Source organism: Uloborus diversus, chromosome 1 (assembly GCF_026930045.1).
Source record: "Uloborus diversus isolate 005 chromosome 1, Udiv.v.3.1, whole genome shotgun sequence".
In the NCBI taxonomy this organism is placed as follows: domain Eukaryota; kingdom Metazoa; phylum Arthropoda; class Arachnida; order Araneae; family Uloboridae; genus Uloborus; species Uloborus diversus.
Window position 1 is genome coordinate 266,980,628 of NC_072731.1, and position 13,626 is coordinate 266,994,253.

Sequence of the window (13,626 nt, forward strand, 5' to 3'; positions counted from 1 at the left end):
AGCTAGTCCCAGTGCCTGTTGCTGGTTATCAACAGGCACTGGGCATGGTATTTCTATGCAAAATATTTTGACTTAATAAACTATTTTATGAATTTTATGCATAGCAAAAGTTATTGTTGTACATATGTATATTCAAGTAATACGGGTCTTAGTTTTAAAAATTATTCCCCCCCCCCTCGCCCCATTTTTGCTCTTTGAAACTTTCAGGTAATTTTTCATGAACTCACAAATCACAATCACACCTGAATATTATTGCCTTTCTAAATTTAAATTCTAATTTCAACAATAACCCATTTGTTCCCAAAATAAAACTACTTTTGTCATAACATATGATAACTTCTTGTGAATCTTTTCAATTTCGAAATATGGCTCTATAAATCTGAACTTCCACATTTATTGACTATTGCAAGTTAATCAATGCAAGCTGAATAAGCTCAAGTTTGCATTCAGAGTATTTATCACTGTTTAAGCTGCTTTTGTATATTTTGAGATGTAGAGACTGGACTGTGGACTTTCATAAACTTTTCTTACTTCCTAATTTTTAAATTTACTCGAGAACAGTTGAAATGCCTTATTGGCTGAACAGCTAATAATACATACATACAAATAATTGATTTGCATACTTATAAATGATTTGCAAACCTAATATTTTTAGAACTTAATAGTGCAAACTGAAATAACTTTCTGGGTAGTGTTTTTGTCCTAACCGCCCTTATATTGTAATAAACCACTCTATAGCTATTGTTAATAAATGTTGAAACCAGGGGGGGGGGGGGAGTGACTTCAAAAACTCCTCTCTGGCAATGCCATTGAACTTGGGTATTTTAGTTTCTTCCCATGAAAGTTAAAAGCACTTATGAAAGTTTTTTTTTTTTTTAAGTATTAATTTGCTGATTCTAGAAAATATACCAACCTCTGACAGCTGCAACCTTTGAAAAACCTCAAAATTAGACCTCTTGGTATCTGCTTCTCTTTATGACCAAACTTTTCAAACATTTTCAGAAAAACTTTCGACGTAGTAGATCTTTCATCAAAGTGTCTCTCGTTGTAAAAAAAGCAATTTTGTTTTCCTATACTTTTTTGTATTATTGCCTTATTTCTATGTGTTTGTTGTAAATGAAATCTGCATACAATATTTTTAGTACAAATTTCTGATATTGCCTTGAAAACAAATTTTTTTTACCTTGAAAAGTACTTGAAAAGTGCTTGAATTTTTTCTGGCTAAAGGGTATGAACCCTGAAACCAAAACTTTAATATAAATTCACATGCTAAGCATTGATTAAGCACTATTAAAGCAGAAATAATGATTTTTTTTAAGAGTGAGTTAATCGATTTGGCAACTGAGGCATCCATGTATCTTTTGCTTATAGCTTGAAAATGGAAACATTGCTAATGTTAATTTTACTACAGGTAACAATTTCTAGGTTAGGTATTTGTTGCTTTTTGTTCCAACAGTATTTTATGCTAAATTGCTTGACAAAGTGTTTAGCATCAGCAGTAAAAATTAAAATTTAATTTATTAATTCAATTGTTTATTGTTAATATATAAATATGTATGCTTTGAACATTTATTAACATGACTTTGGTTCCTTTTAAATTTCCTTTTCTTGATCATCAGAAGGTTTTTTGATTTGCTGAGTAATTATTTAACATTGTTGAAATGTAGGGAGAAGGGAAAAATAAAAATGCTTCATATATTTTTATTTGAATTTCAGGAGTCGTCATTTTGCTATGATCCCAGAAATAGTGCTGATATGGATATTGATCATGATGTATTGTTTCGAGAAGGATTAAACTTGCAGGTATTTAGAATTTTAATTTTTTTGCAATTCCAGTTTAAAAAATAAAACTGGAGATAGTTTATTAAACTGGGAATTGAATAACAAAAATTAAATCTTTTTCAAAATGTTTTTTACTACATTGAAGGAAAAATGTTCAGTTAGTAAATTTTTTTTTCTTTTAAGTGTTATGTTCGTTACTTACAAAGGAAGATTGAGTTTTGTCCTTGTTAGGCTAGATTTAAAGAAAACTTTCTGAATAAGAACTATTTTTAAGTAAATGGGATGGAAATTGTACAAGTAAACGGTGCAAATAGTTTTGAGAAATTAATGGAAATGTCCCAGGCTTTTGTGCCAGATTGTTGTTTTTGATTAGAGATGTTTAACTTGAAATTTTGAAGTGGTGGAAAAAAACTGGTTTTTTAGTTTCGGAAAAAATGGAAAAATTGATTTTTTTATGAATAAAAATAGGGTTTCTTAGATCTGTGTTTCTCATAACCAGTGGTTGGAAGTAGCGCGCTACAAGTAGTGACGCTACTGTAGTAGCTACATTTTTTAGCAGTTTGTAGTGTAGCACACTACTTTTGAAAAAATGTAGAGTAGCGAGTAGTTAGCTTCAAAAAAAAAAAAGTAGTTTGTAGCGATTTGTGAAAACTACGTTTGAAAAAAGTTTCAAGAAATAATTGACCCCCCCCCCCCCCCCCCCCGAGGTTTCAAACAATCTGACTGCTGCAAGTCTTACGCGAGTAAAACTTGCATCAATCAGATTCGTAAGACTGAAACATACGAGCTGTCATCAGACATATTTTGACGCCATACGTTCTATCTGTTAGACACCATTAGTTTGTTTGGCATCGAAATGTTCACATTTCCCCAATATTTGCCTTGTGTAGGGCATGGCTTAGAAAGAAAAGAATAATAACTGCCAAATAGTATCACGTTTGTGTTTTCTGTCAGCAGAGAATGTCCTGTGGATGAACATTTTAGATGCCAATGAGATTATTGTGCCAAAATATCCTCCTAATATGGAAGCTGCTGTAAATGTTATAGAAGAGGATGACATTGAACTGCCTTTTGACCGGCTGACAATAAATATTACAGTGTAATAAAAATGTATGATAACGGAAATGCTTCCGTTTCATGCAAAATTTGCCCGTTAAGCAAAAAGGTATGAATGTCATCTGCATTTACTAACGAATCTCTACTTAAGTGAGGGGTGAGTTCCAAAACGTAGGTTGACATTTCGCGTTGAGGAAAAAAGTATCTATACGATTTTTTTTTATGAACGTACCAATTATTTTAGATATTTGTAAACACCCCTAAAACTACATTATTTTAGTCCATTGCTTAGGTTCAATTTTCCGAATTTAAACATAGAGAACTGATATTTTACTGTATTCAAAAAGAAACTGTTATTGGATAAAAATACAGTTAGGATGCACAAAAGCAATGGGAGAGAATGGCATAAAATGAAACAGTACGGTACGTATTGTATGTAGCAATAATAAAATGCAGCACTTCAATAGTACTGTACAGTAGATACAGTAATTATATTCGACGCACCTTTTACTTGTTCAAGAATATCGAAAATCTTTTAATTTCTTTAGTTGTCAGGAACTTTCTATTATTCCTTTCAAAGCTTTAGATAAACAGCCCGCTTATGTGAAATAATGTTTCATCAACTTCATATTTAGAATGAAAAAGATGCAGAGTGGCGATTTGTAAATTAACAAAGCGATGTTTCGACTAGTAGAGTGTGGGGTACTTTTTCTTTCAGTGTTGCTGAAAGGAAAATCCATTTACGAAACTAATATTTAGGACCCAATAAAGAAGGTGATGCTTAGGCCTTGTGATTCCTTTCCCAAAATTTTCGTGTTACGGGATGAGGAATTCGCTTAGCTCCAAAATTCGTTACGCGAGAAAAACTCGCTATTTATCCAGTCGAGTGTCGACACTAGCACATTGAAGTAAAGTAAGCATTCTTAGTTACTTTTCATATTTCGGATATTTATTAATATTTGACAATAAATACTCGTACAGCTTGATATATTTAAAATATTTCTTTAGTTTTTCTTTTTTATTGATTGAGGGTTGATATATCAACAAAATAAAGGTCAGTTATTAAGTATTTTTAGTTTTCTAGGCCATTCGGTAAAATTGAAAAATGCTCTTAGTTCTTTTTATCATTGCGTATAAGAGAGAAGATTGTGTCCAGGTCTGCCCCCCTAACTTGAAACTCAAAATCAATTAACTAGTTCCTACAAAATATAAGTCCTATAAAATTAACTCCTATAAGGAAAATTAAGTTTTTCTCTTTTGTTTAAAAGGTGTTTCTCACCATCTAAATCTTCTGTACATATACACTATATGGCCAAAAGTATTGGTACACTTTCAAAAACTTACATTTTTAAGGATTTTTCGAGAATTAAGAGAACAATTGCTCTGTAATTCTTTCACATTAAAGGCTCACTCCAGCTGCCATTTTTTAACAAAAATTACGACTACTATTCATTTAGGAGACGAGCAACAAATTGAGGAAACAGAAAAAGTTTCTGATCATTTTCCATTATAAATATCTGGTAATAAGCTATAAATTTCAGAAATAAGTTAAAAATCTATCTAGAACTCATTTTTATACTTTCGTGGAGGTATCTCTTATACCCACAGAGATATAAGCATTTCTTTCAAAAATGCAAAATTTTTTGAAGGTTTTCGACTCATATCGCGCAGAATTTTCCGTCAAACGCTACTAATCTTTCAGAATATTTGACAGCATATTAGAGAAACATAATAATACAATTTGAAGCTAAAATATTGAAAATTTTCTAAAATATGAAAGGTTAAAACCAACTAATTTTTCACTTCGCATGCGCGAAAGATAGCAATTTATAACTTTCATAATCGGAAGCCCAGATACATTCTACAACTCATAAAAAAATCCCACCGTGATATCTTTAAAATGTTAATAAAAGTTATCAGCGATCTAATGAGCCGAATTTTAATATTTCTTGGCTAGACGACGAATCGTGAGGGATTGTTCGCCAAAAATCCATTCTGATCATGAATCACTCTGCAACGATAACAGGAAAGTGTGTCCTTACCATTCATCACCTATCCAAGAATTATAAAAAATTCGGCTCATTAGATCCCCAATAACTTTTTGAGTTTTAAAGATATTGAAGAGGATTTTTTTATGAGTTGTAGAATACATCTAAGCTTTGAATTATGAAAGTTATAAATTGCTATCTTTCGCGCATGCACAGTGAATTAATCGTTCACTGCGCTCGAACGTGATTAATTGCTTTAAACGTTCATATTTCATTAAATTTTCAATATTTTAACCTCAAATTTCATTCTTATATTTCTCTAATATGCTGTCAAATATTCTGAAAATTAAGTAACGTTTGACTAAAAACTCTGCTTGATTTGAGCCAAAAACCTTCAAAAAAAAAAAAAAAAAATGCATTTTTGAAAAAAATGCTTGTATTTTCGTGGGAGATACTTTCAATAAAATATAAAAATAAATGTTTGATAGTTTTTTAACTTATTTCTGAAATTTATAGCTTATTCCAAAGTATTTGCAATGAAAAATGATCAGAAACCTTTTTTCTGTTCCCTCAACTTGTTGCTGGTCTCCTAAATGAATAGTAGACTTAGCTTTTATTGGAAAATGACAGCTGGAGTATACTTTTTATGTAAAATAAATTACAGAGCAATTGGTCTTTTATTTCTCCAGAAATCCGTAAAAATTCTTTTTTTTTAAAAGTGTCTCAATACTTTTGGTCATATAGTGTGTGTATATCTATATGAAATTTTAATCAAATTATGACTGCATCTATTTACATTTTCAAGTAGCCGAGTTGCACTTCTTGAATGAAATACTCACTGTCAGGAAAGGCTTAAAAACTTGAAGGTTGAATTCCTTCAACTTTTTAAATCCTTTATTGCAGCGGATATTCGTAAAAAATGTTTGGAATGGCCTAGTAAAGGAATGAAACAATAAATTATTCTTAGTCTATGTTCAAGTGAGCAAATTTATTAGTCTAAACCAGTTTTCTAATTTTTTCGTTCAATCTTCACACGGTGTGTATATATATGCATTTTATTTGTTTATTTTTTTAAAAGTAGCGAAGTAGCGACTACTTTTCAAAAGTAGTTTGTAGTTGCTACATTTTGAAAAAAGTAGTTGTAGTTTGCTACAAAAAAAAAAAAAATAGTTTTTCCAACCACTGCTCATAACATGTAAAGAGTTAAGCATAAAAAAATACTAGATGCAATCCACACATTAACCCATCTTCTTTTTCTGCTTGACAGAAATACAAATAAAGGTAAGTTAATTCGAATTTTTTTTTGTTTGTTTTATAACTTGGTCAAACACTAGAAATAAGTCAAGTTGTCGTTCAAACTATAATATTGAGTATGGTGTATCTAATCATAACAATGACATTTTTAGATTGCCTTGAAACTTGAAATAATAATTTTAATTTTTGACTTTCAAACATGAATAATATTGTTTGAAAGAAAAATAAGTATGATTTCTCTCCCTTACAATGTAATTTTACTGTCTGAAAATGAAAGCTATTGAGTCTTGATTTTTTTCCAATCCAGTCTAAGCCCAAAGCAAAACGATATTTATTTTTCATTTTCTTTCCAACAGAAACTCCAAACAAAAACTGTGTAATGGTTTCTAAAGGTGATCCGAAACTTAAGTTGGAGTTTTAGTTTATTCATACGGCAGTGCTAAGCATAGTAGTAAAAGTAGTCATACTTGCACTTTGGAACAAAACTGAGTTATTATAACCAAGTTTTTCTCTGTAACTAAAAACTCTAAAGCTTTTGTCGGATGTCTTTTCATCCATAAGCTCATTACGTTTTGCATTGAAAAAGGCGTTCCCTGTAACGCCGAAACACATGTCTGCTGTAATCGGCAATTTGTGCTTTTTTGACGTTGTTTTTTCTTACTTTACTGTTCAGCACAAAGGTATTTATTTATCTTACTAGCCTCAATGTTTTTGTAAAATTAGATTATGACAGCCAGGAAACTGAATATGAGAAAAATTCTGGACATTACTCAAGATTTTCCTTGCAATATTAATTAAAATTCAGTAAGATATTGTGATCTTCTTTTATATTTGCTGTGTTGTGTAAAAATTTATTATTTCGATGTGTATTTATACCATATTACCCCGCATTATCCAGTATGCCGCAAAATTCAAGGGTCACCTGATTTTCAATAGCACTTGCCTGGCCCTTTCCGGCATGCCAAAAAAATCGAGGTTAGAAGAAAAAAATTAATACTATAAAAAATATATGTTCAGCTTAAAAATGAATATAAGTTCTATTCATATCTTATTAGTATTAATGAACAGTTTAATTTTTTTGGAAAAATATTTACTAACAATGTCATTTGTTATTTTAACAAAAAAAAATATTGCTTAATAACGAATAATTTTATAAAAAATTTAAGTTAAAATTAGGTAAGCAGACATTTAAGCAGTAAGTTACCGCCCCTTAACCAGTGCTAAAGAATTTACCACAGCTATACAGTAGATAAAAATTAAACTAACATAAAAACAAACCTAAAATTTATTAAAAAAAATTATGAACAAATCGCAACAACTTTGATTGCTTCTGAATCGATTACTTTATTGGTATATAATTAAATCCATTAATAATGACCTACCATAAATAACAAGCTCATATTGTAAGAAATACATATATATATTTTTTTGAACGAAGGTTTTTGAAGAATTTTTGGTTGAAAGAATTTTTTCCCCTTACAGTGGTTTGCTTTCTGATTGGAACTGAATGGGGAAATTTACTTTTGCTTTGTTGCAAAATGAACCTCAAATTATCCGGCATGCTGGAAAATTCGAATTTCCCGGCGTGCTGGTCAACCTCACTGTTTTTTTGGCATGCCGATAATGCGGTGTAATACGGTAATATTTTGTTATTTGGCTCCCAATTTCAAATTATTCTTTTACTTTAGCAAGAAGTTACGTATACACCACGTCTTGTTCTTCTTGATTTAAAAGGTAATCTTCAGAGCATAAGCACAGAGAGCCCCTTGTATAGGAACCCTCATGAGAGCAAAAACGAAACATTATGGTATGTCAGATAATATATTTTTATTATTTACAATAAAAGTGTTTTTGGTCATTTTTAAAAATATTTTAATGTGTTTAATGAATGTTTCACATTCTCACATTTGATTTCCGGAATTTGAAGCACAAGCATTAACTCTTAATATTATAATATACACAAGTAATATGCATATTCGTTGCATTTAAATAATTATTTACGAAAAAACAGCTGGGGAAGTTAAATGTTTCTAAACTTGTAGCATTCACTATACTATGGCTAATGTTAAATTAAGGGGTGATTGAGCACCCTCTTAAAATTTGAGTAAGAAGCTAAAACTTTTACAGCATAATATGAGTCTAAAAAAAATAAGGGGTGTTCTGGACTTTAGCTTGATTTTTTTTTTGAACCACTTTACTACACAGTACATTTTGTCCCCCCCCCCCCCCCCTCCAAAATTCAGTATGTGTGGCTTAAATAGGTAAATCCAACTAATTTTGTGATTCGTTAATTGTTATCAAAATCATTGTGTCTCAAAGTGATCACATTAAGTGGAGAATACTGTATTAAAGATTATTTTTACTTTTAAAGCAACATAATCAAATATGTAGCATTGTTTTTTCAATTCAATGTACTTTTTTTAACCCCCCTCCCCATGCATATGAAGTTTGGGGGAAGGGGGTTGAGCACCCTCTTTCAGTTGAAATAGGAAGCTTAAATTCTTCCAGTAGATTTCTATAAACAAGTCTAAAAATATTGAGGGCTGTCCTGTTATGTAGGAGAAACGTTTTTTTTACATGTGTTTTTGAACCACCCTACTGTGTACTTACAATCACTAAGTACATCAAAGCATGAAAATGCTACATAATTAAAGAAAAAAAGGTCAACTGTTGATTGTCTACAATGGTTCTGAAACTCATTTATAGCTACCCGTCTTATCAGAGTCAGAGAAGTCCGACTGCAATGGGGAGGTCCCAGGTTCAAATCCAGGCTAGGCCATGTACTTTCTCTCTCCTGTCCTTTCTTGGTGTGAATGTGTTGTTGCACCGTGAATGGTTTCCTACCCTATCAATGGGTTCTTATGGCATGTCTGTATGGCGGAAGTCGGACTTTACACCAAATTACAATACAGTTGGAAAAGTGAAGCAATGCATCCTCCAAATTGCTAGCTTAGCTGGCAGAAGACAACAACAACAATCAGGGAATGGACCTTTTCTATACATGATAAGTATTATATGTAGGCTTGCCAGCTTTCTGAAATATTCAACCGGGACACCAGAATACTCCCCCCAGAGGAGCAAGTATTCAAAAAGTTACAATTATGAGCCTAAACCAGGGGTACCAAATAATACATGACGCAAGCAAATACTTTTAAACATTTTATTTCCTACAATTAATTTTTTTAAGTTACTTTAGTAAGAAGAAAAACTTTGAACGGGAAATAAAAATTTGAACAGTATTTACAGGTTGTTTGTATTAACTAAGACTTTTTAGAAAGTCTTTTTAATTTTTAATCTTGTTGTAAAAATCCTCACAAGCTAATCTGGTAGAAATTTAGAGCCAGACTAACAAGTCACATAATCGCTATTTTACAGGAGATAGGGAAAACATTTTTCTGGCGCATGCAAAGGATAGGAAGTGCGCTCTTTTAACACTGATAAATAATTACCAATGATTTCTTTTTTTTTTTGCAATTTCGTTTGTGTGACTCGATATGAGCTAGGATTCTACATACAATGCAGTAATTATCTGAATATCGCAATTTTTGGACTTATATCAGTCTGGCTCAGGCAACTGTCAGTCTGAGGTACAGAAATGACAAAGTTATTATTTTAAATAATCTTTCAGTTGATTATTTTTGGTCATTTGTAATCAAATTTCTCTTTTTCCGGGACATGGAGTAATCCGGTCGGGACGCCGGGATTTTGTCTGAAAACCGGAACTGTCCCGGTCGAACCAGGATGGCTGGCAAGCCTAATTATATGTGTAGTATATTGAATGAAATTTTTTAAAGGGGTTGAGCTCATATTTTAATAATTATTATTTTTTAAAATACAGTAGACCCTCTCAATAAGGAACACTAAGGGGACCAGCTATTTTGTCCCTTAAATAGAGGTGTCCCTTATTTGGAGGTGGATGAATTGATGCATGCCATGTACTTAGTAGTATAACATCACAATAAACATTAACTCTTAACACTTATGATTAAATACTGAAAGGGTCATTCCATATCAAATCAACCAATAAAAAATAAATTTTGAAGGTTAATGTTTTGGATTGTTATGATTTTTTGTCTGTTTATTATATTTACCTCCAGGTTGAAAAAACTGAAGTTTCAAATTTTTTCAACAATTCTTTGCAAAGTTATGCATTTTTTAAATTTTGGAGGAATCCAAAATTTTGCATTGATTAAAATCTCTAAGGGCTATTATTAGAGTATTATTTGACTTAAAAGGTTAAAACTTGTGCTGTTTTGTTCAGTCTTTTATAAGGTTTTCAAAAATATATAACAAAGCCCAGTTGCTAAAAAAAATTTTTTTATAATTTTTTTAATAAAAAAGTTTTTTTTTAATTTGTAAAAATTCAAAATCGAAATTTTTAATTTTCTTGAAAAAAATATATGTTACTTAGCCTTTTGTTAGCAACATTTATTCAAAATTTCAAGACGGCATTCTTTTGGTATCATGCAGAAAATTTTTTTTACCTCTTTCAACAGTGCTTTAATGGGTCATTCCATGTCAAATCAACCAATAAAAAATAAATTTTTAAGGTCAATGTTTTAGAATGTAATGATTTTTTATCTGTCTATGATACACACCTCCATGATGATAAATCTGAAGTTTCAAATTTTTTCAACAATTCTTTTCAAAGTTATAAATTTTTTTAACTCTGGAAGCATCATAAATTTTACATCGTTTAGTAATCTTTAAAAGGCTATTATCAAAGAACTAATTGACTTAAAAGGTTAAAACTTGTGCTGTTTTGTTCATTATTTTAGGTGATTTTTAAAAATATATAACAAAACCTAGCTACAAAAAAAAAAAAAAAAAAAAAAAAATCATTTATTTAAAAAAAATTATTTTGTAAAAATTACAAAATCAAAATTTTTAATTTTCTTGAAAAAAAAGGGGGAAAAAAAAACAGGGTACTTAGTCTTTTTTAAGCAACATAAATTCAAAATTTCATGATGGCATTTTTGTGGTATCATGGAGAAAAAAAAATTTCTCTTTCAAACAGTTGCTTTAATTTTATTTATAAAAAACATTTCTTCTAATGAAAAGTAGTTAAAGTTTAAACCGGGACTATTGCGTAGAAAAACAAGTACTTGGCAGTATTGCAAGCATATTAACAAGTTCAAACAATTTTTTCGGTGAAAAAATATTTATTATTGAATAAAAAATCTAGATTTTATTTAAATTTGAAAACTTCAATTTAAAAGTTACTGAAGCTTTTTTAGCCATATTTTAAAAGCAAATTTAAGTTTTATTTATATATAATTTAATTGCTACAATATAAAATTTAATATTTTTTTAAAGCCCATTAAGAAGCAGTTTGAGATGTGTGTAACTCACTTTGCTACTATAGAACTCAATTTGTAAGTCCTAGTATAGATATACTTGATTTTTATGTAAGATTTCAGTTGCTTTTGCCATTTCCTCTTTCGAGACTTGGTATATTCTGCTTGTAGCAGTGACAGGATGTAATTTGCACAGAACAAAATTTTTAGGAATGATCAAAATGTCTGCTTTTCTTGGATAAATGAATGATGATGATGGTTCGCTAGGATGAAGGAAAGAAACCTGGATTTCTTCTTCTACCTGATCTTTTGAAATTACATATCTTATCCACCATTTGCTGTCATAAGCACAAGCAATATAGCCCACAATTTCTTCAAACTGTACATCCTCATTATGAGGGATCATGAACTCGGGATCCTCTGTACTAGAGCCTGGTTTTGGATCTTTGCTAAACTTACTCATAACATCATCAGTTTCAGGAACTGAAGAATGTTTTTGCTTACTTAATTGTATGCGACATGCAGTACAAATTTTCTTCCTTCTTCAATGCCATATGTTAGTGTTGTCATCCACAAGCTTGCAGTTCTTAGATCTTATTTCATCCAATGTCCTTCCTTTTTAAATGGATTGCAGCAAAATATGCTCCATATTGTGTATCCATTTTCAACTGAAAGTCGGCTCTCAACAACAAAAACATGCATAAATTTAACATTAAAATAACAATATATATATATATATATATATATATATATATATATATATATATATATATATATATATATATATATATATATATATATATATATATAAAGGAATCAAGCCAAGGGTACCAATAACACCTCCTCAAATACTGTACAGCCCCCCCCCCCCACACAGGGATGAAACCTCTTTACAGAGAAAAATGCCCCTTAAACATTCCCTTAAATCTTAATGGCACAGTCTCTGCCATCCCTCCACCCCCTTTGGATGATAGAGCTGATCAAGCAGTATGAATTGTTACATGAATAAAGATGTTGAAAGAGGAAATATTTTTTTTTCTTATGATACCACAATAATGCCATCATGAAATTTTGCATAAATGTTGTTAAAGTAAGACTTAATAACATAAATTTTTTTCAAAAAAATTTAAAATTTCGATTTTGAGTTTTTTTAAATTAAAAATTTTTTTTTTCAAAAAAATTAAAAAAAAAAAGAAAAAGGTAGAACTAGGTCATGTCATATATTTTATAAAACCTTATTAAATACAGAACAAACCACTACCAGTTTTAACTCTGAGTCAAATAGTTTTTTAATTACGGCCGTTTAAAGAAAACGTGTCGGGAAAAATTTTCAACTTCGTCAAAACTTTAAAATATTATAACTCAAAAACAAATGAGCGAAAAAATCCAAAACTTTGTATATTTTCTCTGTTGTGGTAATACTCCATTGGAACAAAAAATGAGCAAAATCTAAAGACATGATGTTTTGACCATTGGTTGATTTGATATGGAATTACCCGAAAATGTTTCATATGCTAAATAAAATTCACAATTATTCAAATTTCTAAGTTTATATTTTATTAATTAAAATTTAATCAAAAATTTTGTAATGACAAAGTTTTGTAGCATACAAAAATAATTTTGAAGTAATTCATTACATATATTTGCTTTACGTCACGTAATTTACAATGTGAATTACGATTAATGTTCACATTTAAAGTTTTATATACAAAACTAATTAGTTGCTGTGCACTCTACATCGGCTTTGAACCTGCTTGAATAAGTTGTTGAGAGGGCAAATCATGCATTTAATTTCAGCAATTTTTTTTTCAATACATTACTTGTTTCCTTCATATATGTGTTTGTGTATGTCAAACATGCCTCAAATAATTTTTAGAGGAATAGTGGAACTTGAATTCCAGTAAATTCACTATTTCTTATGTGCTTATACATTATTTTTTAGACTTTGTGACTGTCTCTTAAACAGAGTGTTCCTTAATTAGCGGTAAATACATGGAAATCCCTATTCAAAGGGACTGGTACCAGAAAAAAAGTCCCTTAAATAGAGGTGTCCCTTAATAGAGGTTCTACTGTAACTTATATGTTACATTTCTTGAAAAAGAAATTTTTTATTTATCTAAGCTAATCCTTCAAATGCTTGTTTTTTCTTCAGGGAAGGGGCAGTAGATGTTGTGAAGCAAAGTAGCAAAAGAAAGAATCCATTTTTAGAAGAATGTAAACACACAATTACTTTATCTTCTAACTATGCA

At 30.3% G+C, this 13,626-nt stretch overlaps 1 protein-coding gene across 2 annotated transcripts in view; it reads left to right on the forward strand.

Annotated features, from left to right (window-relative positions):
- Positions 1–1,716: 1,716 nt before the first annotated feature.
- The window catches only part of LOC129227499 (protein misato homolog 1-like), a gene marked incomplete at its 5' end in the record, with an annotated part of 36,186 nt that continues 24,276 nt past the window's right edge, over positions 1,717–13,626 (forward strand). For both annotated transcript variants that reach the window (XM_054862079.1, XM_054862086.1), the window contains 3 exon segments: positions 1,717–1,803; positions 7,769–7,887; positions 13,530–13,591. In XM_054862079.1, the coding sequence (XP_054718054.1) occupies positions 1,717–1,803; positions 7,769–7,887; positions 13,530–13,591 (268 nt within the window).